The 26,423-nt window shown below is 39.9% G+C and overlaps 2 protein-coding genes across 2 annotated transcripts in view; one reads left to right on the top strand and one right to left on the bottom strand.

Moving 5' to 3' along the window:
• The window catches only part of LOC133607268 (uncharacterized), a 33,959-nt gene extending 27,747 nt beyond the window's left edge, over positions 1 to 6,212 (bottom strand). The window contains exons 1-4 of the mRNA XM_072913865.1: positions 5,953 to 6,212; positions 3,304 to 3,428; positions 3,039 to 3,229; positions 1,151 to 1,193 (exon numbers count right to left, since the gene is read on the bottom strand). Coding sequence (XP_072769966.1) covers positions 1,151 to 1,193; positions 3,039 to 3,229; positions 3,304 to 3,428; positions 5,953 to 6,096 — 503 coding nt within the window. The 5' untranslated portion in view covers positions 6,097 to 6,212. The remainder of the gene's footprint in view (positions 1 to 1,150; positions 1,194 to 3,038; positions 3,230 to 3,303; positions 3,429 to 5,952) is intronic.
• Positions 6,213 to 6,298: 86 nt separating this feature from the next.
• The window catches only part of htatsf1 (HIV-1 Tat specific factor 1), a 33,926-nt gene continuing 13,801 nt past the window's right edge, over positions 6,299 to 26,423 (top strand). Inside the window, exons 1-5 of the mRNA XM_061962951.2 lie at positions 6,299 to 6,497; positions 14,221 to 14,379; positions 24,125 to 24,344; positions 24,430 to 24,477; positions 24,549 to 24,703. Coding sequence (XP_061818935.1) covers positions 14,221 to 14,379; positions 24,125 to 24,344; positions 24,430 to 24,477; positions 24,549 to 24,703 — 582 coding nt within the window. The 5' untranslated portion in view covers positions 6,299 to 6,497. The remainder of the gene's footprint in view (positions 6,498 to 14,220; positions 14,380 to 24,124; positions 24,345 to 24,429; positions 24,478 to 24,548; positions 24,704 to 26,423) is intronic.

Below are 26,423 nucleotides of genomic sequence, written 5' to 3'. Positions count from 1 at the left end.
ATATATACATAGTTAAATGTTGTTACCCACATACGAAAAACGAGCAGGCACCTGCTGCATATGCCACAACAGAAGAAAAAAAAAAAAAGAGATGGACACTTTTACGGAGCGGAGAAGGGACGCCTCGCCGGGGTCCGGGACCGAGGCCCCTTCCCCCGAGAGGGCCCCACCGGGAGCCGTAGCTGAGGCGATACGCGAGAAGGGCCCGACGCACGTCCAGGGTCACCACCGCGCCCACCGCACCGACACCCCGCCTCGTCCGCCTTCGCCGCGGCCGGCGTCACGCGCAGCAGGTAAGCAGCTTACCTACCCGCCACCCCTGTGGCCGGGGGCTCGTAACAGGGGTCACTCCGCGCGCTCCGCCCGCGCATCTTACCTGCCCGCCACCCCTGTTGCCGGGGGCGCGTAACAGGGGTCACTCCGCGCGCAGTGCGCTCACGAAAGGGGTGGGGCTCACCCTGGTTGATATAGACAGCAGGACGGTGGCCATGGAAGTCGGAACCCGCTAAGGAGTGTGTAACAACCCACCTGCCGAATCAACTAGCCCTGAAAATGGATGGCGCTGGAGCGTCGGGCCCATACCCGGCCGTCGCCGGCAGCGAGACGCGCTTGGAGGTGCGCTCAGCGCGGCTCCCATATGATTGCGCACTGGTGTGCGTCTGGGTCGTGACAGCGTGGCACGCGAATGTCTGTGCTGCATTGGATCAGTCTCCTTTCTTTAACAGGCAAAAGCTTTATAACCTCACTAATGCCTTGCATCGTCTATATTAGATATATAACAACGGGCGGGTGCGGTTCTGATCAAATGTTACATCGGGTGGATGGCGGATGGTTGACGACTTTCTGATGCGGTTGCGGATGAAATAATTGCCTATCCGCGCATCTCTAACACACACACACACACACACACACACACACACACACACACACACACACACACACACACACACGCACGCATACCCCCCGACCCCATCCTTCTTGCAGCTATCTCTTCAGCTATTCTGCCGATGTTAATGTATTATGAATTTTACATGTCTAAATGTTTATTATTGGAACAATATGGTTGTTAAAGTTAGGAATTGTTATGATTTCTGATTGTTTGTGAGGGCACCAAAGGGACCTATGTGTGTGTGTGTGTGTGTGTGTGCACCTGTTGGCGGAGTAGCGCATACAGAGAGCAGCAGCTTGTCGGTCTTTTGAACGCACACACAAGCGAATGCAACGAATACTTCATCAACAGCGATACAGGTTACACTGAGGGTGCCAGTATAAAAAACTTTAACACTGTTAGAAATACACGCCACACAGTAAATTCACACCAAACAAGAATGACAAACACATTTCGGGAGAACATCCGCACCGTAACACAACATAAACACAACAGAACAAATACCCAGAATCCTTTGCAGCACTAACTCTTCCGGGACGCTACAATATACACCTCCGCTACCACCAAACCTCCCCCCACACACACACACCTTGTAGCGTCCCGGAAGAGTTAGTGCTGTAAAGGGTTCTGGTTTGGTGTGGATTCACAATGTGGCGTATATTTCTAACAGTGTTAAAGTTTTTTATTCGGCTACCCTCAGTGTAACCTGTATCGCTGTTGATGAAGTATGCGTTGCATTCTAATGTGTGTGCGTGCAGAAGCCGCACATGTTATGTGACTGGGCCAGCACTCATATTGCACAAATGTTCAGTTTTTCTTATAAAATTGGGAACAATTTCTCATATTTTTTCTGTTTCTGTAATATTGCAATATTTTCTCCTAAAAATTATAACTTTTTCATGCAAAATGGCGACATTTGTCATATAAAATACTGACCTTTATCACAATATTGCCAATGTTTTTGTTGTTCTCGTAAAATAGTGACATTTGTTGAGTAAAATTATGACTTTCGTCATCATTTTTGCCAAGTGAAATTCCGATTATTATTATAATATTGCCAAAATTTCAAGTTTTCTTATAAAATTGTGACTTTTGTCAAGTGAAATTACAACTCTTTTCATAAAATTGCCAACATTTTAAGCTTTTCTTGTAAAATTGCGACTGTTATTGAGTAAAATTCCAACTTTTTTCATAATATTGCACAAATATTCAGTTTTTCTTATAAAATTGGGAACAATTTCTCATATTCCTTCTGTTTCTGTAATATTGCAATATTTTCTCCTAAAAATTATAACTTTTTCATGCAAAATGGCGACATTTGTCATATAAAATACTGACCTTTATCACAATACTGCCATTTTTTTTGTTGTTCTCGTAAAATAGTGACATTTGTTGAGTAAAATTATGACTTTCGTCATCATTTTTGCCAAGTGAAATTCCAATTATTATATTGCCAAAATTTCAAGTTTTCTTATAAAATTGTGACTTGTCGAGTGAAATTACGACTCTTTTCATAAAATTGCCAACATTTTAAGCTTTTCTTCTAAAATTGCGACTGTTATTGAGTAAAATTCCAACTTTTATCATAACATTGCACAAATGTTATAATAATGACCAGTATTACAACACAGTAGCGTAGTAGGCCTAAGTATTCATTAAAAACAAGGCAGAGGTTTTATCTAACAAGAATGTTTATTACTTTTGGCCACTGTAACATTACGCACAGTTTGAACAGTAACAGTGTTTTAATATAAGAAAATAAAACACTGTACTTTAATCAAGCGATTCTTTGGTGTACCACTAGATGGAGCCACCACAGCGTGAGAATCACTGACCTAGGATGTTGTTAATGTTCCGTTGTTAAATAAGGTTTATATTCATGAGATTATGCACTCATGTCCACTTTGGCCGCAGTTTTTCAAGGTTTGCCATGGACAAGAGTCCAAAACTCCAAACCTGTCCATATGGACATGGCCTAACATGTTTGCGGACGGTCATGTGACCCTCAAGTTGGGCGGGGGTCAATATGAAAAGTTCTGAGCAGCATCAAACATGACGCTCCTGTGTCCCCGCCTCTTAAAAGGGCCAGCCTCAGTCTCTCCTCGAGACTGCTCTTCAAACCTGACCCCGCCTCTTTGTGAAAGATCTTAAGGGGTCCTGGGGCCCGAGGCGGACTGGCCCTCGCACGGCTCCGTCTGCTCAGTGTTGCTGTCCTCCCTTTTCTCTCCTGACAGGAAGTCGTGGATGGCGGTCTCGATGTGCGGTCGGAACGTGTGGTTCATCTTCGGGTCCACGACCTGCGTGATGATCCGGTCCACCCCGGACTCCAACATGCCAGATCTGAAACGGTACACGCGATGAAAAGTGCCTAAATGACGGAAACCGATTGAAATAAGGAAGGCGGTAGTTCTTACTGGACAACACTCTGTCTTAGTCCGTTCCTCATCTGGTTCTTGTTGATGGACGGGTTCCAGTCCTGAGTACTCAGATGGGATGCGACAAAGTTGTCCACCTTCTGGCGAAGGTTCTGGTAAGCAGGCTGTCCGCAACAACAAAATAATCAGGCAAGTGAAACAAAACGAAAGGTAAACATCACACATAAGTAGAGCGGGGCCGATAAAACGATATTAATATATAGCCCGTATTTTTCGGACTATAAAGCGCACTTAAAATCTTTTCATTTTCTCAAAAATCGACGGTGCGCCTTATACCCCGGTGCGCCTAATGTGCGGAATAATTCTGGTTGTGCTTACCGACCTCGAAGCAATTTTATTTGGTACTCGCACCTTCACTTTAAGAGGTTATTGTTGATCATTTGGTTCAAATTGTTTTCCCTGCTTGTGTTGACATTTTCTTTCCTTTCCCATTCCGCCTAATGAAATTAAACAATGGATGTCCGCTAACTTCTTGCAACTCAACGCCAAGAAAACGGAAATGCTGATTATCGGTCCTGCTAAACACCGACATTTATTTAATAATACCACCTTAACATTTGACAACCAAACAATTACACAAGGCGAATCAGTAAAGAATCTGGCTATTATCTTCCACCCAACTCTCTCCTTTGAGTCACACATTAAGAGTGTTACTAAAACGGCCTTCTTCCATCTCCGTAATATCGCTAAAATTCGTTCTATTTTATCCACTAGCGACGCTGAGATCATTATTCATGCGTTCGTTACGTCTCGTCTCGACTACTGTAACGTATTATTTTCGGGTCTCCCTATGTCTAGCATTAAAAAATTACAGTTGGTACAAAATGCGGCTGCTAGACTTTTGACAAGAACAAGAAAGTTTGATCATATTACGCCTATACTGTATATACCTTTATACAACTATATACATATATACCTATATATGTATACCTATACTGGCTCACCTGCACTGGCTTCCTGTGCACTTAAGATGTGACTTTAAGGTTTTACTACTTACGTATAAAATACTACACGGTCTAGCTCCGTCCTATCTTGTCGATTGCATTGTACCATATATCCCGGCAAGAAATCTGCGTTCAAAGAACTCCGGCTTATTAGTGATTCCCAGAGCCCAAAAAAAGTCTGCGGGCTATAGAGCGTTTTCTATTGGGGCTCCAGTACTATGGAATGCCCTCCCGGTAACAATTAGAGATGCTACCTCAGTAGAAGCATTTAAGTCCCATCTTAAAACTCATTTGTATACTCTAGCCTTTAAATAGCCCCCCTGTTAGACCAGTTGATCTGCCGTTTCTTTTCTTTTCTCCTCTGCTCCCCTTTTCCTTGAGGGGGGGGCACAGGTCCGGTGGCCATGGATGAAGTGCTGGCTGTCCAGAGTCGGGACCCGGGGTGGACCGCTCGCCTGTGCATCGGCGGGGAACATCTCTGCGCTGCTGACCCGTCTCCGCTCGGGATGGTGTCCTGCTGGCCCCACTATGGACTGGACTCTTACTATTATGCTGGATCCACTATGGACTGGACTCTCACAATATTATGTCAGACCCACTCGACATCCATTGCTTTCGGTCTCCCCTAGAGGGTTGTTGGCTTCACCGCTCATCTGCATCATAATAATCATTATCATCAACAATAGCCAGCAGAAATCATAAAAAAAAAAACGAAAACTCGGTTGACAGTAAAAAGTCGTCGTCGCAATTGTTGGATATAACTTTAAACCATGACCAAGCATGCATCAATATAGCTCTTGTCTCAAAGTAGGTGTTCTTGTCTTGCGCTCCTATTTTGGTGGCTTTTTCTCTCTTTTTGGTATTTTCCTGTAGCAGTTTCATGTCTACCTTTGAGCGATATTTCCCGCATCTACCGTATTTTCCGCACTATAAGGCGCACCTTCAATGAATGGCCTATTTTAAAACTTTGTTCATATATAAGGCGCACCGCATTATAAGGCGCATAGAATAGACGCTACAGTAGAGGCTGGGGTTGCGAGACCTGTTGTGGCTCAATATTGGTCCATATATAAGGCGCACCGGATTATAAGGCGCACTGTCATCTTTTGATAAAATTAAAGGTTTTTAGGTTCGCCTTATAGTGCGGAAAATAGGGTACTTTGTTTTAGCAATCAAGAATATTTCAGTTGTTTTTATCCTTCTTTGTGGGGACATTGTTGATTGTCATGTCATGTTTCGGATGCACACTGTGGACGCTGTCTTTGCTCCACAGTAAGTCTTTGCTGTCGTCCAGCATTCTGTTTTTGTTTACAGAGGGGGGGTTACCCTCTCCAAGGTTTCTCATAGTCATTCACATCGACGTCCCACTGGGGTGAGTTTTTCCTTGCCCTTATGTGGGCTTTGTACCGAGGATGTCGTTGTGGCTTGTGCAGCCCTTTGAGACACTTGTGATTTAGGGCTATATAAATAAACATTGATTGATTGATAGCTGCGGTGACTAAATTTGAATTAAAAATGTATACATTTAGTTTCTCCTGCTCCTTATTTTTGATAGGTTATAAAAAATATTAACGATTATCGATATTGCCGGATGTAAAACACGTGATATCGCGGTACAGTTTTTAGCCATAATCAGAGAAGTAGCTTTGTTAGCTGCCATGTTGTCGGCATTAGCCGGGTATACCTTGGTGTCAACGTCTGCCAAACAGTCCCGGCGGAACTCGTCGAAAAGGCCCCGGTTCTTCAGGTGCTCCACGATCATCGCGATAAGCTGAGGGTCCCCCGGAGGGAGGATGGCGTGGTTAACACTCCCGCTGCCCTCCGCCATGACGAAGCGAGGACGCGCTTAGAGAGCCACAATGGCGCTTAGAGAGCCACAATGGCGGTTTGTTTTGCTCCTCTGCGTTCACGCATTTATTCACCGTGACAAAATATGCGGGCGGAGTGGTGTTCGTTTGACGTGTACTGCTGCCGCGCGCGAGGTAGGAGTGAATGAATCGAGCGCGACAACAAAAAACATACACGCATGCGTGTTGGGCAACTGACACCGGAAGTGCTTAATTTCAAGCGTCACCGCGTATTGAGTCGGCTAAACGTTAGCACGTCGGGATTGTCTTCCTCGCTTCAAACTAAAAGCTATTTTGTGGGAAAACATGGCAGATAGCTAACTCTTCACGCCCACTCTTGCGCTTTTTTTCTTCGATTTTTGAATTGAAACCCTGAAGAAAGGTAACTTCAGCTATTTTATCCTCCATGCTAATTTAGCACACGCTTTGTCAACCCTGTTAAAAATAGCCACCACGCACATACCTAAAAATAGTTGTTTGCCATGTGCATTACGTTATTTTTTATTGTATTTTTTTTTTTTACAATAAATCATGTTCAAGCTAAGTGAACATCCATCCATCCATTTACTACCGCTTGTCCCTTTTTGGGGTCGCGGGGGATGCTGGAGCCTAACATTGTTTGCTAATTCGATGACTGTGTCAGGTAACAAACTTGCATTGCATTGTTGGTGAATTATATTTATATAGCGCTTTTCTCTAGAGACTTAAAGCGCTTTTACATAGTGAAACCCAATATCTAAGTTACCTTTAAAACCAGTGTGGGTGGCACTGGGAGCAGTAGAGATGCGCGGTTTGCGGACACAACCGCGGAGTCCGCGGATTATCCGCGGGTCGGGCGGTTGAAATAAAAAAAAATTAGATTTTATCCATCTCCGGGTTGGGGAGGAGATCTTGCCCCAAGTGGAGGAGTTCAAGTACCTTGGAGTCTTGTTCACGAGTGAGGGAAGAGTGGATCGTGAGATCGACAGGCGGATCGGTGCGGCGTCTTCAGTAATGCGGACGCTGTATCGATCCGTTGTGGTGAAGAAGGAGCTGAGCCGGAAGGCAAAGCTCTCAATTTACCGGTCGATCTACGTTCCCATCCTCACCTATGGTCACGAGCTTTGGGTTATGACCGAAAGGACAAGATCACGGGTACAAGCGGCCGAAATGAGTTTCCTCCGCCGGGTGGCGGGGCTCTCCCTTAGAGATAGGGTGAGAAGCTCTGTCATCCGGGGGGAGCTCAAAGTAAAGCCGCTGCTCCTCCGCATCGAGAGGAGCCAGATGAGGTGGTTCGGGCATCTGGTCAGGATGCCACCCGAGCGCCTCCCTAAGGAGGTGTTTAGGGCATGTCCGACCGGTAGGAGGCCACGAGGAAGACCCAGGACACGTTGGGAAGACTATGTCTCCCGGCTGGCCTGGGAACGCCTCGGGATCCCCCGGGAGGAGCTGGACGAAGTGGCTGGGGAGAGGGAAGTCTGGGCTTCCCTGCTTAGGCTGCTGCCCCCGCGACCCGACCTCGGATAAGCGGAAGAAGATGGATGGATGGATGGATGGATAGATTTTATCCGCGGGTCGGGTCGGGCGGTTGAAATAAAAAAAAAAATTAGATTTTAAATAGATTCAGGCGGGTGGCAGTTAAACCAATTCGGAAATATATATACATAGTTAAATGTTGTTACCCACATACGAAAAACGAGCAGGCACCTGCAGCATGCCATAACAGAAGAAAAAAAAAAAAAGAGATGGCAACGCCGGCAGCAAACGTGGTACGCGACAAACTAAAAAAGGGAATACTAAAGACCAGGGGGAAAAAAAGGCCAGAAAAGTTCAGCGTGGACTCGTTTTTATGAGGTTGTAAATCAGGATGATAGTAATGCTGGCTACGTGATTTGCAAGAGCTGCGACGCTGTTTATGTCTACGACAGTCACAAAACCGGGACATCTAACATGGTGCATCACATTTGTGCAAAACCCCGAACCTCCACAAACACCCTGAGCATGAGCAGTTTCGTCCGCCGTGATCCCAGAAGAGTGCCACAGGATGTTAAAACAAGATAGAACGCAGCTGCCTGCAGCAGTTTGAGTGGCGCGAGCGCGCTTGGAGGTGCGCTCAGCGCGGCTCCCAGATGATTGCGCACTGGTGTGCGTCTGGGCCGTGACAGCGTGGCACGCATTGAATGTCTCTGCTCCATTGGATCAGTCTCCTTTCTTTAACAGGCAAAAGCTTTATAACCTCACTAATGCCTTGCATCGTCTATATTAGATATATAACAACGGGCGGGTGGCGGATGGCGGGCGGGTGCGGTTTTGATTAAATGTTAGTTCGGGTGGATGCGGATGGTTGACGACTTTTGTGATGCGGTTGCGGATGAAATAATTGCCTATCCGCGCATCTCTAGGAAGCAGGTTTGATTGATTGATTGAAACTTTTGTTAGTAGATTGCACAGTACAGTACATATTCCGCACAATTGACCACTAAATGGTAACACCCGAATACGTTTTTCAACTTGTTTAAGTCGGGGTCCATGTTAATCAATTCATGGTACAAATTCATGGTAAATCAATTCAGGTGGGTAAAGTGTCTTGCTCAAGGACACAACAGCAGTGACTAGGATGGCGGAAGCGGGGATCGAACCTGGAACCCTCAAGTTGCTAGCACGGCCATTCTACCAACCGAGCTATACCGCCCCAAGTAAACAAAAACAGAATGCTGGACGACAGCAAAGACTTACTGTGGAGCAAAGACGGCGTCCACAGTGTGCATCCGTAACATGACATGACAATCAACAATGTCACCGCAAAGAAGGATAAAAACAACTGAAATATTTAAAGATGTCCGATAATGGCTTTTTGCCGATATCCGATATTGACCAAACCCTTAATTACCGATACCGATTTCAACCGATACTGATATATACAGTCGTGGAATTAACACATTATTATGCCTAGTTTGGACAACCAGGTATGGTGAAGATAAGGTCCTTTAAAAAAATAAATAAGATAGACAAATTAAAAACATTTTCTTGAATAAAAAAGTAAAACAATATAAAAACAGTTACATAGAAACTAGTAATTAATGAAAATGAGTAAAATTAACTGTTAAAGGTTAGTGCTATTAGTGGACCAGCAGCACGCACAATCATGTGTGCTTACGGACTGTATCCCTTGCAGACTGTATTGATATATATTGATATATAATGTAGGAAGCAGAATATTAATAACAGAAAGAAACAACCCTTTTGTGTGAGAGTGTGAATGAGTGTAAATGGGGGAGTTTTTTTTTTGGGTTGGTACACTAATTGTAAGTGTATCTTGTGTTTTTTATGTTGATTTAATTAAAAAAAAGATACCGATAATTAAAAAAAACAATACCGATAATTTACGATATTACATTTTAAAGCATTTTTCGGCCGATAATATCAGCAGGCTGATATTATCGGACATCTCTAGAAATATTCTTGATTGCTAAAACAAAGTAGATGCGGGAAATATCGCTCAAAGGAAAACATGAAACCGCTACAGGAAAATACTAAAAAATGAGAAAAAGCCACCAAAATAGGAGCGCAAGACAAGAACACCTACTTAGAGACAAGAGCTTTGAGCATTGTTAGTGAATTATATTTATATAGCGCTTTTCTCTTGTGACTCAAAGCGCTTTTACATAGTGAAACTCAATATCTAAGTTACATTTAAAACCAGTGTGGGTGGCACCGGGAGCCGGTGGGTAAAGTTTCTTGCCCAAGGACACAACGGCAGTGACTGGGATGGCGGAAGCGGGGATCGAACCTCGAACCCTCAAGTTGCTGGCACGGTCAACCGAGCTACACCGCCCCAAGTAAACAAAAACAGAATGCTGGACGACAGCAAAGACTTACTGTGGAGCAAAGACGGCGTCCACAGTGTGCATCCGAAACATGACATGACAATCAACAATGTCCCCGCAAAGAAGGATGAAAAACAACTGAAATATTCTTGATTGCTAAAACAAAGTAGATGCGGGAAATATCGCTCAAAGGAAGACATGAAACTGCTACAGGAAAATACCAAAAAAAGAGAAAAAGACACCAAAATAGGAGCGCAAGACAAGAACACCTACTTTGAGACAAGAGCTTTGAGCATTGTTAGTGAATTATATTTATATAGCGCTCTTACATAGTGAAACCCAATATCTAAGTTACATTTAAAACCAGTGTGGGTGGCTCCGGGAGCCGGTGGGTAAAGTTTCTTGCCCAAAGACACAACGGCAGTGACAGGGATGGCGGACACGGGGATCGAACCTGGAACCCTCAAGTTGCTGGCACGGTCAACCGAGCTATACCGCCCGAAGTAAACAAAAACAGAATGCTGGACGACAGCAAAGACTTACTGTGGAGCAAAGACGGCGTCCACAGTGTGCATCCGAAACATGACATGACAATCAACAATGTCCCCGCAAAGAAGGATAAAAACAACTGAAATATTCTTCATTGCTAAAACAAAGTAGATGCGGGAAATATCGCTCAAAGGAAGACATGAAACTGCTACAGGAAAATACCAAAAAAAAGAGAAAAGGCCACCAAAATAGGAGCGCAAGACAAGAACACCTACTTTGAGACAAGAGCTTTGAGCATTGTTAGTGAATTATATTTATATAGCGCTTTTACATAGTGAAACCCAATATCTAAGTTACATTTAAAACCAGTGTGGGTGGCACCGGGAGCAGGTGGGTAAAGTTTCTTGCCCAAGGACACAACGGCAGTGACTGGGATGGCGGAAGCGGGGATCGAACCTCGAACCCTCAAGTTGCTGGCACGGTCAACCGAGCTACACCGCCCCAAGTAAACAAAAACAGAATGCTGGACGACTGCAAAGACTTACTGTGGAGCAAAGACGGCGTCCACAGTGTGCATCCGAAACATGACATGACAATCAACAATGTCCCCGCAAAGAAGGATAAAAAACAACTGAAATATTCTTCATTGCTAAAACAAAGTAGATGCGGGAAATATCGCTCAAAGGAAGACATGAAACTGCTACAGGAAAATACCAAAAAAAAGAGAAAAAGCCACCAAAATAGGAGCGCAAGACAAGAACACCTACTTTGAGACAAGAGCTTTGAGCATTGTTAGTGAATTATATTTATATAGCGCTCTTACATAGTGAAACCCAATATCTAAGTTACATTTAAAACCAGTGTGGGTGGCTCCGGGAGCCGGTGGGTAAAGTTTCTTGCCCAAGGACACAACGGCAGTGACAGGGATGGCGGACACGGGGATCGAACCTGGAACCCTCAAGTTGCTGGCACGGTCAACCGAGCTATACCGCCCGAAGTAAACAAAAACAGAATGCTGGACGACAGCAAAGACTTACTGTGGAGCAAAGACGGCGTCCACAGTGTGCATCCGAAACATGACATGACAATCAACAATGTCCCCGCAAAGAAGGATAAAAACAACTGAAATATTCTTCATTGCTAAAACAAAGTAGATGCGGGAAATATCGCTCAAAGGAAGACATGAAACTGCTACAGGAAAATACCAAAAAAAAGAGAAAAGGCCACCAAAATAGGAGCGCAAGACAAGAACACCTACTTTGAGACAAGAGCTTTGAGCATTGTTAGTGAATTATATTTATATAGCGCTTTTACATAGTGAAACCCAATATCTAAGTTACATTTAAAACCAGTGTGGGTGGCACCGGGAGCCGGTGGGTAAAGTTTCTTGCCCAAGGACACAACGGCAGTGACAGGGATGGCGGACACGGGGATCGAACCTGGAACCCTCAAGTTGCTGGCACGGTCAACCGAGCTATACCGCCCCAAGTAAACAAAAACAGAATGCTGGACGACTGCAAAGACTTACTGTGGAGCAAAGACGGCGTCCACAGTGTGCATCCGAAACATGACATGACAATCAACAATGTCCCCGCAAAGAAGGATAAAAAGCAACTGAAATATTCTTCATTGCTAAAACAAAGTAGATGCGGGAAATATCGCTCAAAGGAAGACATGAAACTGCTACAGGAAAATACCAAAAAAAGAGAAAAGGCCACCAAAATAGGAGCGCAAGACAAGAACACCTACTTTGAGACAAGAGCTTTAAACATTGTTAGTGAATTATAGTGAATTATATTCATATAGCGCTTTTACATAGTGAAACCCAATATCTAAGTTACATTTAAAACCAGTGTGGGTGGCACCGGGAGCCGGTGGGTAAAGTTTCTTGCCCAAGGACACAACGGCAGTGACTGGGATGGCGGAAGCGGGGATCGAACCTCGAACCCTCAAGTTGCTGGCACGGTCAACCGAGCTACACCGCCCCAAGTAAACAAAAACAGAATGCTGGACGACAGCAAAGACTTACTGTGGAGCAAAGACGGCGTCCACAGTGTGCATCCGAAACATGACATGACAATCAACAATGTCCCCGCAAAGAAGGATGAAAAACAACTGAAATATTCTTGATTGCTAAAACAAAGTAGATGCGGGAAATATCGCTCAAAGGAAGACATGAAACTGCTACAGGAAAATACCAAAAAAAGAGAAAAAGCCACCAAAATAGGAGCGCAAGACAAGAACACCTACTTTGAGACAAGAGCTTTGAGCATTGTTAGTGAATTATATTTATATAGCGCTTTTACATAGTGAAACCCAATATCTAAGTTACATTTAAAACCAGTGTGGGTGGCACCGGGAGCCGGTGGGTAAAGTTTCTTGCCCAAGGACACAACGGCAGTGACTGGGATGGCGGAAGCGGGGATCGAACCTCGAACCCTCAAGTTGCTGGCACGGTCAACCGAGCTACACCGCCCCAAGTAAACAAAAACAGAATGCTGGACGACAGCAAAGACTTACTGTGGAGCAAAGACGGCGTCCACAGTGTGCATCCGAAACATGACATGACAATCAACAATGTCACCGCAAAGAAGGATAAAAACAACTGAAATATTCTTCATTGCTAAAACAAAGTAGATGCGGGAAATATCGCTCAAAGGAAGACATGAAACTGCTACAGGAAAATACCAAAAAAAGAGAAAAAGCCACCAAAATAGGAGCGCAAGACAAGAACACCTACTTTGAGACAAGAGCTTTGAGCATTGTTAGTGAATTATATTTATATAGCGCTTTTACATAGTGAAACCCAATATCTAAGTTACATTTAAAACCAGTGTGGGTGGCACCGGGAGCCGGTGGGTAAAGTGTCTTGCCCAAGGACACAACGGCAGTGACTGGGATGGCGTAAGCGGGAATCGAACCTAGAACCCTCAAGTTGCTGGCACGGCCAACCGAGCTACACCGCCCCAAGAATCAATCAATCAATCAATGTTTATTTATATAGCCCTAAATCACAAGTGTCTCAAAGGGCTGCACAAGCCACAACGACATCCTCGGTACAAAGCCCACATAAGGGCAAGGAAAAACTCACCCCAGTGGGACGTCGATGTGAATGACTATGAGAAACCTTGGAGAGGGTAACCCCCCCTCTGTAAACAAAAACAGAATGCTGGACGACAGCAAAGACTTACTGTGGAGCAAAGACAGCGTCCACAGTGTGCATCCGAAACATGACATGACAATCAACAATGTCCCCGCAAAGAAGGATAAAAACAACTGAAATATTCTTGATTGCTAAAACAAAGTACCCTATTTTCCGCACTATAAGGCGAACGTAAAAACCTTTAATTTTATCAAAAGATGACAGTGCGCCTTATAATCCGGTGCGCCTTATATATGGACCAATATTGAGCCACAACAGGTCTCGCAACCCCAGCCTCTACTGTAGCGTCTATTCTATGCGCCTTATAATGCGGTGCGCCTTATATATGAACAGAGTTTTAAAATAGGCCATTCATTGAAGGTGCGCCTTATAGTGCGGAAAATACGGTAGATGCGGGAAATATCGCTCAAAGGTAGACATGAAACTGCTACAGGAAAATACCAAAAAAAGAGAAAAAGCCACCAAAATAGGAGCGCAAGACAAGAACACCTACTTTGAGACAAGAGCTATATTGATGCATGCTTGGTCATGGTTTAAAGTCATATCCAACAATTGCGACGACGACTTTTTACTGTCAACCGAGTTTTCGTTTTTTTTTTAATGATTTCTGCTGGCTATTGTTGATGATAATGATTGTTATGATGCAGATGAGCGGTGAAGCCAACAAAGAGTTTGAGGAGCAGCTGAGGATGCAACAACTCTACAGCAGGGGGAGCAATGATGGTTCTGACCCCAACACCTACACTGACCCAAACGACGGTACCGTGTATGACTGGGACCACGAAAAGAAGGCCTGGTTCCCTAAAGTAAGACCTCCCTGTTGATCTCGCAGCTAAAGCATCCCATGTTTCTGTGCTTGCGTATATTAAGGAAGAATTGTGAACAATGGGCAACTAACCTGTAGAGCTGGGCGATATGGCCTTTTATAAATATCTCCATATTTTTAGGCCATGTCACGATACACGATATATATCTCAATATTTTGCATTAGCCTTGAATTAACACTACATGCATATAATCACACCAGTATGATGATTCTATGTTTCTACATTAGGGCTGGGCGATATGGCCTTTTATTGATATCTCGATATTTTTGGGCCATGTCACGATACACGATATACAGTTAAAAGCCAGTAAATTAGAATATTTGGAAAAACTTGATTTATTTCAGTAATTGCATTCAAAAGGTGTAACTTGTACATTATATTTATTCATTGCACACAGACTGATGCATTCAAATGTTTATTTCATTTAATTTTGATGATTTGAAGTGGCAACAAATGAAAATCCAAAATTCCGTGTGTCACAAAATTAGAATATTACTTAAGGCTAATACAAAAAAGGGATTTTTAGAAATGTTGGCCAACTGAAAAGTATGAAAAATATGAGCATGTACAATACTCAATACTTGGTTGGAGCTCCTTTTGCCTCAATTACTGCGTCAATGCGGCGTGGCATGGAGTCGATGAGTTTCTGGCACTGCTCAGGTGTCATGAGAGCCCAGGTTGCTCTGATAGTGGCCTTCAACTCTTCTGCGTTTTTGGGTCTGGCATTCTGCATCTTCCTTTTCACAATACCCCACAGACACCAGCAGATGACATGGCACCCCAAACCATCACTGATGGTGGAAACTTTACACTAGACTTCAGGCAACGTGGATCCTGTGCCTCTCCTGTCTTCCTCCAGACTCTGGGACCTCGATTTCCAAAGGAAATGCAAACCAAACCATGTCATCTGCTGGTGTCGGGCCACTCTGTTTCCTGAGATCCAGGGTCAACGCAGCCGTCTACCAGCAAGTTTTAGAGCACTTCATGCTTCCTGCTGCTGACCTGCTCTATGGAGATGGAGATTTCAAGTTCCAACAGGACTTGGCGCCTGCACACAGCGCAAAATCTACCCGTGCCTGGTTTACGGACCATGGTATTTCTGTTCTAAATTGGCCCGCCAACTCCCCTGACCTTAGCCCCATAGAAAATCTGTGGGGTATTGTGAAAAGGAAGATGCAGAATGCCAGACCCAAAAACGCAGAAGAGTTGAAGGCCACTATCAGAGCAACCTGGGCTCTCATAACACCTGAGCAGTGCCAGAAACTCATCGACTCCATGCCACGCCGCATTAACGCAGTAATTGAGGCAAAAGGAGCTCCAACCAAGTATTGAGTATTGTACATGCTCATATTTTTCATTTTCATACTTTTCAGTTGGCCAACATTTCTAAAAATCCCTTTTTTGTATTAGCCTTAAGTAATATTCTAATTTTGTGACACACGGAATTTTGGATTTTCATTTGTTGCCACTTCAAATCATCAAAATTAAATGAAATAAACATTTGAATGCATCAGTCTGTGTGCAATGAATAAATATAATGTACAAGTTACACCTTTTGAATGCAATTACTGAAATAAATCAAGTTTTTCAAAATATTCTAATTTACTGGCTTTTACCTGTATATCTCAATATTTTGCATTAGCCTTGAATTAACACTACATACATATAATCACACCAGTATGATGATTCTATGTTTCTACATTAGGGCTGGGCGATGTGGCCTTTTATTAATATCTCGATATTTTTGGGCCATGTCACGATACACGATATATATCTCCATATTTTGCCTTAGCCTTGAATGAACACTTGATGCATATAATCACAGCAGTATGATGATTCTATGTGTCTACATTCAAACATTCTTCTTCATACTGCATTAATATATGCTCATTTTACACTTTCATGCAGAGAGGGAAATCACAATAAGTCAATTTAGCAAAAGTGTATTTATTAAACAGTTATTAAGCAGTGGCACAAACATTCATGTCATTTCCAAGTGATGGGTTGATGAGGCGTCATGAAGCGTTTCGACTAGAGATGCGCGGTTTGCGGGCACAACCGCGGAGTCCGCGGATTATCCGCGGATCGGGCGGATGAAATTAAAAAAAAAAAGATTTTAAATAGATTCAGGCGGGTGGCAGTTAAACCAATTCGGAAATATACATAGATAGTTAAATGTTGTTACCCACATACGAAAAACGAGCAGGCACCTGCTGCATATGCCACAACAGAAGAAAAAAAAAAGAAGAGATGGACACTTTTACGGAGCGGAGAAGGGACGCCTCGCCGGGTTCCGGGACCGAGGCCCCTTCCCCCGAGAGGGCCCCACCGGGAGCCGTAGCTGAGGCGATCCGCGAGAAGGGCCCGACGCACGTCCAGGGTCACCACCGCGCCCACCGCACCGACACCCCGCCGCGGCCGGCGTCACGCGCAGCAGGTAAGCAGCTTACCTGCCCGCCACCCCCGTGGCCGGGGGCTCGTAACAGGGGTCACTCCGCGCGCTCCCCCCGCGCAGCTTACCTGCCCGCCACCCCTGTTGCCGGGGGCGCGTAACGGGTCACTCCGCGCGCAGTGCGCTCACGAAAGGGGTGGGGCTCACCCTGGTTGATATAGACAGCAGGACGGTGGCCATGGAAGTCGGAACCCGCTAAGGAGTGTGTAGCAACCCACCTGCCGAATCAACTAGCCCTGAAAATGGATGGCGCTGGAGCGTCGGGCCCATACCCGGCCGTCGCCGGCAGCGAGACGCGCTTGGAGGTGCGCTCAGCGCGGCTCCCATATGATTGCGCACTGGTGTGCGTCTGGGCCGTGACAGCGTGGCACGCGAATGTCTGTGCTGCATTGGATCAGTCTCCTTTCTTTAACAGGCAAAAGCTTTATAACCTCACATCGTCTATATTAGATATATAACAACGGGCGGGTGCGGGCGGATACGGTTCTGATTATATGTTAGATCGGGTGGATGGCGGATGGTTGACGACTTTCTGATGCGGTCGCGGATGAAATAATTGCCTATCCGCGCATCTCTAGTTTCGACACATTGCAAAACTGTATTGATACTGTGTCACTAAATACTGACATCTGCTGGACTTTAAAAATCCCTACAGGCAACCTATGGACCGACTCAACTGAAACTGATTTTATGCCCTAGTATATACAATAATATAAACCAAGTCATTGTATTTCATTTAGGATTATTTCATAACTTCATTTAAATAAAAATATATTTTTTATCTTTTTTCGATACAGTCAATAAATAATGTGAACATGTATCATAACATGGAAATCTAAGAGAACGTGTTGTGAATGAGGATGCTTGTGGACCTGGAAATTATTCTTTTTTTTTTTTTTACACATTTTTATTAAAAAAAAAACAGTTTTTCCAACGTATTCAATTTTAGACGCTTTCTCTTCTTAGTTATTATTTCTCCGGCTGTAGAAAAGACCCGCTCACAGGGCACAGAGGAGGCGTCAGTGCGACACAGTTCGCGTATCGGTCACGTGACCAAAACAGCTCATGATCGGTCACGTGACTTTCTAAAAACCGACACAGGGTTTTGCTCTATGAGCTCGACGCATGCGCCGATGCATCGGTGTTGCCGGACCCATCACTATCATTTCCAAAACAGAAAGTGCAAGATTGTCAGAGACATTTTAAAACAAGCTATTAGTGCACTTTTGTGCATGATGTCACTAAAATAACATATCAAAACAACACTAAATTAAAGTGCACTTTTTGTACAGAACGCCACTACAATAGTTTAAAACAAATAAAGTGCACTTTTGTGCATGATGTCACACAAAACATTTTAATAACTGTCAAATAAAAATGAGCTGCATAATAGGAAATCAAATAGTGTATGTCCTTCGCTATGTGGTAGGTTCCTGCGGACGTTACCTCCTTCTGTTGTTGACTATTTGTTTCAAACGGTGTTGATGATGAAATGGTGGGGCCCTTTTGGATTTCTTAGAAAAAAATCATAAAGAATCAAAATCAATGGTGTTATGAATTATTGACCTATTTAGTTCTTCAATTCTGCGATGAGGTGGCGACTTATCCATGGTGTACCCCACCTTCCGCGACCCCGAAAGTGTAAAATATATTATATATATTGTATACATTTTGTGACAAAAGGGCATAAAAAAAACAAAAAGGATAATAACTAATCAGAGGATAGATTTGAAGTTGATCTCGAGATTTAAGCGTTGAAAATAAAAATATAATAATAATGTATCTTATTTTTAACAATTTTATTAGTGGAGTCCTTTTGGATCTCTTAGAATTTTAATGGGATTGTTTTTTAATAATAATGAATCAAAATCAATGTTGTTTTGAATTATTGACCTATTTAAGGCTCCAATTACTTCACATCAATTGTTACACTTTGAAGTATTTTGGGGGGAAATGATGGCATATTTTGTTTGTTTGACAAAGGAGCATAAAATAAACAAAACAAGATCATAAAATAAAAACTAATCAATGGATAGATATGAAGTTGATCTAGAGATTTAAGCGTTACAAATAAAAAATAGATATATTTTAACACTTTTATGAGTGGGGTCCTTTTGGATTTCTTAGAATTTAAGTGGGATATTTTTTTAACTGTCATTTCTCAAATAATAATAATGAATCTAAATCAATGTTATACATTATTTACCTATTTAAGGCTCCAATTACTTCACATCAAATATTCCACTTTGAAGTATTTTGGGGGGAAATTATGGCATATTTTGTTTGTTTGACAAAGGACCATAAAATAAACAAAACAAGATCATAAAATAAAAACTAATCAATGGATAGGTCTGAAGTTGATCTAGAGATTTAAGCATTGAAAATAAAAAATAGATATACTTTAACACTTTTATGAGTGGGGGCCTTTTGGATTTCTTAGAATTTAAGTGGGATATTTTTTTAACTGTCATTTCTCAAATAATAATAATGAATCTAAATCAATGTTGTAAAGTATTGACCTATTTAAGGCTCCAATTACTTCACATCAAATGTTCCACTTTGAAGTATTTTGGGGGGAAATTATGGCATATTTTGTTTGTTTGACAAAGGAGCATAAAATAGACAAAACAAGATCATAAAATAAAAACTAATCAATGGATAGATCTGAAGTTGATCTAGAGATTTAAGCGTTGAAAATAAAAAATATAATAATAATGTATCTTATTTTTAACAATTTTATTAGTGGAGTCCTTTTGGATCTCTTAGAATTTTAATGGGATTGTTTTTTAATAATAATGAATCAAAATCAATGTTGTTATGAATTATTGACCTATTATAAGGCTCCAATTACTTCACATCAATTGTTACACTTTGAAGTATTTTGGGGGGAAATGATGGCATAGTTTGTTTGTTTGACAAAGGAGCATAAAATAAACAAAACAAGATCATAAAATAAAAACTAATCAATGGATAGATATGAAGTTGATCTAGAGATTTAAGCGTTACAAATAAAAAATAGATATATTTTAACACTTTTATGAGTGGGGGCCTTTTGGATTTCTTAGAATTTAAGTGGGATATTTTTTTAACTGTCATTTCTCAAATAATAATAATGAATCTAAATCAATGTTATACATTATTTACCTATTTAAGGCTCCAATTACTTCACATCAAATATTCCACTTTGAAGTATTTTGGGGGGAAATTATGGCATATTTTGTTTGTTTGACAAAGGAGCATAAAATAAACAAAACAAGATCATAAAATAAAAACTAATCAATGGATAGGTCTGAAGTTGATCTAGAGATTTAAGCATTGAAAATAAAAAATAGATATACTTTAACACTTTTATGAGTGGGGGCCTTTTGGATTTCTTAGAATTTAAGTGGGATATTTTTTTAACTGTCATTTCTCAAATAATAATAATGAATCTAAATCAATGTTGTAAAGTATTGACCTATTTAAGGCTCCAATTACTTCACATCAAATGTTCCACTTTGAAGTATTTTGGGGGGAAATTATGGCATATTTTGTTTGTTTGACAAAGGAGCATAAAATAGACAAAACAAGATCATAAAATAAAAACTAATCAATGGATAGATCTGAAGTTGATCTAGAGATTTAAGCGTTGAAAATAAAAAATATAATAATAATGTATCTTATTTTTAACAATTTTATTAGTGGAGTCCTTTTGGATCTCTTAGAATTTTAATGGGATTGTTTTTTAATAATAATGAATCAAAATCAATGTTGTTATGAATTATTGACCTATTATAAGGCTCCAATTACTTCACATCAATTGTTACACTTTGAAGTATTTTGGGGGGAAATGATGGCATAGTTTGTTTGTTTGACAAAGGAGCATAAAATAAACAAAACAAGATCATAAAATAAAAACTAATCAATGGATAGGTCTGAAGTTGATCTAGAGATTTAAGCGTTACAAATAAAAAATAGATATATTTTAACACTTTTATGAGTGGGGGCCTTTTGGATTTCTTAGAATTTAAGTGGGATATTTTTTTAACTGTCATTTCTCAAATAATAATAATGAATCTAAATCAATGTTATACATTATTTACCTATTTAAGGCTCCAATTACTTCACATCAAATATTCCACTTTGAAGTATTTTGGGGGGAAATGATGGCATATTTTGTTTGTTTGACAAAGGAGCATAAAATAAACAAAACAAGATCATAAAATAAAAACTAATCAATGGATAGGTCTGAAGTTGATCTAGAGATTTAAGCATTGAAAATAAAAAATAGATATACTTTAACACTTTTATGAGTGGGGTCCTTTTGGATTTCTTAGAATTTAAGTGGGATATTTTTTTAACTGTCATTTCTCAAATAATAATAATGAATCTAAATCAATGCTGTAAATTATTGACCTATTTAAGGCTCCAATTACTTCACATCAAATGTTCCACTTTGAAGTATTTTGGGGGGAAATTATGGCATATTTTGTTTGTTTGACAAAGGAGCATAAAATAAACAAAACGAGATCATAAAATAAAAACTAATCAATGGATAGGTCTGAAGTTGATCTCGAGATTTAAGCATTGAAAATAAAAAAATATATATATTTGGACACTTTTATGAGTGGGGCCCTTTTGGATTTCTTAGAATTTAAGTGGGATATTTTTTTAACTGTCATTTCTCAAATAATAATAATGAATCTAAATCAATGCTGTAAATTATTGACCTATTTAAGGCTCCAATTACTTCACATCAAATGTTCCACTTTGAAGTATTTTGGGGGGAAATGATGGCATATTTTGTTTGTTTGACAAAGGAGCATAAAATAAACAAAACAAGATCATAAAATAAAAACTAATCAATGGATAGATCTGAAGTTGATCTAGAGATTTAAGCGTTGAAAATAAAAAATATAATAATAATGTATCTTATTTTTAACAATTTTATTAGTGGAGTCCTTTTGGATCTCTTAGAATTTTAATGGGATTGTTTTTTAATAATAATGAATCAAAATCAATGTTGTTATGAATTATTGACCTATTATAAGGCTCCAATTACTTCACATCAAATGTTCCACTTTGAAGTATTTTGGGGGGGAAATGATGGCATATTTTGTTTGTTTGACAAAGGAGCATAAAATAAACAAAACAAGATCATAAAATAAAAACTAATCTATGGATGGATATGAAGTTGATCTAGAGATTTAAGCGTTACAAATAAAAAATAGATATATTTTAACACTTTTATGAGTGGGGGCCTTTTGGATTTCTTAGAATTTAAGTGGGATATTTTTTTAACTGTCATTTCTCAAATAATAATAATGAATCTAAATCAATGCTGTACATTATTGACCTATTTAAGGCTCCAATTACTTCACATCAAATGTTCCACTTTGAAGTATTTTGGGGGGAAATGATGGCATATTTTGTTTGTTTGACAAAGGAGCATAAAATAAACAAAACAAGATCATAAAATAAAAACTAATCAATGGATGGATCTGAAGTTGATCTAGAGATTTAAGCGTTACAAATAAAAAATAGATATATTTTAACACTTTTATGAGTGGGGGCCTTTTGGATTTCTTAGAATTTAAGTGGATATTTTTTTAACTGTCATTTCTCAAATAATAATAATGAATCTAAATCAATGCTGTAAATTATTGACCTATTTAAGGCTCCAATTACTTCACATCAAATGTTCCACTTTGAAGTATTTTGGGGGGAAATTATGACATATTTTGTTTGTTTGACAAAGGAGCATAAAATAAACAAAACAAGATCATAAAATAAAAACTAATCAATGGATAGGTCTGAAGTTGATCTAGAGATTTAAGCATTGAAAATAAAAAATAGATATACTTTAACACTTTTATGAGTGGGGCCCTTTTGGATTTCTTAGAATTTAAGTGGGATATTTTTTTAACTGTCATTTCTCAAATAATAATAATGAATCTAAATCAATGCTGTAAATTATTGACCTATTTAAGGCTCCAATTACTTCACATCAAATGTTCCACTTTGAAGTATTTTGGGGTGAAATTATGGCATATTTTGTTTGTTTGACAAAGGAGCATAAAATAGACAAAACAAGATCATAAAATAAAAACTAATCAATGGATAGATCTGAAGTTGATCTAGAGATTTAAGCATTGAAAATAAAAAATATAATAATAATGTATCTTATTTTTTAACAATTTTATTAGTGGAGTCCTTTTGGATCTCTTAGAATTTTAATGGGATTGTTTTTTAATAATAATGAATCAAAATCAATGTTGTTATGAATTATTGACCTATTATAAGGCTCCAATTACTTCACATCAAATGTTCCACTTTGAAGTATTTTGGGGGGGGAAATGATGGCATATTTTGTTTGTTTGACAAAGGAGCATAAAATAAACAAAACAAGATCATAAAATAAAAACTAATCAATGGATAGGTCTGAAGTTGATCTAGAGATTTAAGTGTTGAATATAAAAAATAGATATATTTTAACACTTTTATGAGTGGGGCCTTTTGGATTTCTTAGAATTTAAGTGGGATATTTTTTTAACTGTCATTTCTCAAATAATAATAATGAATCTAAATCAATGTTATACATTATTTACCTATTTAAGGCTCCAATTACTTCACATCAAATGTTCCACTTTGAAGTATTTTGGGGGGAAATTATGGCATATTTTGTTTGTTTGACAAAGGAGCATAAAATAAACAAAACAAGATCATAAAATAAAAACTAATCAATGGATAGGTCTGAAGTTGATCTCGAGATTTAAGTGTTGAATATAAAAAATATATATATTTTAACACTTTTATGAGTGGGGCCCTTTTGGATTTCTTAGAATTTAAGTGGGATTATTTTTTTTAACTGTCATTTCTCAAATAATAATAACAAATCTAAATCAATGTTATAAATCATTTACCTATTTAAGGCTCCAATTACTTCACATCAAATATTCCACTTAGAAATTTTGCATTTTTTGTGCTTTTACCATAAAAAAAACAGGGTTTTCTTTAACAAAAATGGCATTAAATATAAATATTTTTACTATATATCAACAGGTAAATCTGATGTTGCTTTAGAGATTCAAGCATTAAAAAAATAATGACATATTTATTATTATTTATTTATATTTTTAACATTTAAAAAAAAAAATCCATGAATATTGTATTGGTTTTGAAAATAAAAACAATTCTAAATGGCTTTAAGAAGTTAGCTAGATGGCTTCACGTGTGACACGCATGCACAACTCGTTAAGACAGCGTCTCCATGACAACCTATGTTGTGTTCAGATCACAGAGGACTTCATGGCCGCCTACCAGGCCAACTATGGCTTCACTAACCAGGGCGAGCCAGACGCCGGTGGCGCTCCGGCCGTCGCCGCGGCAACACAGAGCCCGCCTCCAGCTCGGGAGAAACCAGGAAAAGGAGGAGGAGACCCCATTCCAGACCAGCACGGGAGTCCGGCCAATGAAGCCAAGCAGAAGGCGGAAAAGCGGAAAGCAGACCCAGGTAGCGTTGTTAGCGTTCTCTGATAAACACACGAGTGGGCGTGGCCACGGCAGCCATCTTTAATGGCGTCCACGTTGTGTGGCAGGTTGGTTCGACATCGACGACACCAAGAACACGAACGTGTACGTGTCAGGTGAGTGGCCCGCGCTCGCTCGCTCATCGCCGCCCTCGGCGCTTCCTCTGATTGGCCGCTGCTCCCGCCAGGCCTGCCCCCCGACACCAGCACCGAGGAGTTTGTGGAGCTCATGTCCAAGTGTGGCATCGTGGCCAGGGACCCCGTCACCGAGGAGTACAAGGTCAAACTCTACAAGGACAAAGAGGGCAACCTGAAGGGCGACGGTCTCTGCTGCTACCTCAAGGTCATTTCTTCTTCCTGGACTATACTACATAGTACTCATGTACTCACCTGTACATGTTTAAATACTACATACTTACATTACATATTGTAGAATGTACTTGTTTAAATACTACATCATGTACTAACATTCTTTCTTGTACAATACCTGTACATGTTTAAATACTACATAATACTCATGTACTCACATTCTTTCTAGTAGAACTCCTGTGCATGTTTAAATACTACATAATACTCATGTACTCACATTCTTTCTTGTAGAACACCTGTACATGTTTAAATACTACATAATACTCATGTACTCACATTCTTTCTTGTAGAACTCATGTTCATGTTTAAATACTACCGGTACATAATACTCATGTACTCACATTCTTTCTTATAGAACACCTGTACATGTTTAAATACTACATAATACTCATGTACTCACATTATTTCTTGTAGAACTCCTGTGCATGTTTGAATACTACATAATACTCATGTACTCACATTATTTCTAGTAGAACTCCTGTGCATGTTTAAATACTACATATTACTCATGTACTCACATTCTTTCTTATAGAACACCTGTACATGTTTAAATACTACATAATACTCATGTACTCACATTCTTTCTAGTAGAACTCCTGTGCATGTTTAAATACTCCATATTACTCATGTACTCACATTCTTTCTTGTAGAATGTGCATGTTTAAATACTACATAATACTCATGTACTCACATTCTTATAGAACACCTGTACATGTTTTAATACTACATAATACACATGTACTCACATTCTTTCTTGTAGAACTCCTGTACATGTTTAAATACTACATAATACTCATCTACTTACATTACATATTGTAGAATGTACTTGTTTAAATACTACATCATGTACTAACATTCTTTCTTGTACAATACCTGTGCATGTTTAAATACTACATAATACTCATGTACTCACATTCTTTCTAGTAGAACTCCTGTGCATGTTTAAATACTACATAATACTCATGTACTCACATTCTTTCTTGTAGAACACCTGTACATGTTTAAATACTACATAATACTCATGTACTCACATTCTTTCTTGTAGAACTCATGTTCATGTTTAAATACTACCGGTACATAATACTCATGTACTCACATTCTTTCTTATAGAACACCTGTACATGTTTAAATACTACATAATACTCATGTACTCACATTATTTCTTGTAGAACTCCTGTGCATGTTTGAATACTACATAATACTCATGTACTCACATTATTTCTAGTAGAACTCCTGTGCATGTTTAAATACTACATATTACTCATGTACTCACATTCTTTCTTATAGAACACCTGTACATGTTTAAATACTACATAATACTCATGTACTCACATTCTTTCTAGTAGAACTCCTGTGCATGTTTAAATACTCCATATTACTCATGTACTCACATTCTTTCTTGTAGAATGTGCATGTTTAAATACTACATAATACTCATGTACTCACATTCTTATAGAACACCTGTACATGTTTTAATACTACATAATACACATGTACTCACATTCTTTCTTGTAGAACTCCTGTACATGTTTAAATACTACATAATACTCATCTACTTACATTACATATTGTAGAATGTACTTGTTTAAATACTACATCATGTACTAACATTCTTTCTTGTACAATACCTGTGCATGTTTAAATACTACATAATACTCATGTACTCACATTCTTATAGAACACCTGTACATGTT

This window comes from Nerophis lumbriciformis, linkage group LG09, assembly GCF_033978685.3.
Source record: "Nerophis lumbriciformis linkage group LG09, RoL_Nlum_v2.1, whole genome shotgun sequence".
Taxonomy (NCBI): Eukaryota; Metazoa; Chordata; class Actinopteri; order Syngnathiformes; family Syngnathidae; genus Nerophis; species Nerophis lumbriciformis.
Note: the sequence above shows the minus strand (reverse complement) of the source record. Positions and strands in the feature narration are given on the sequence as shown.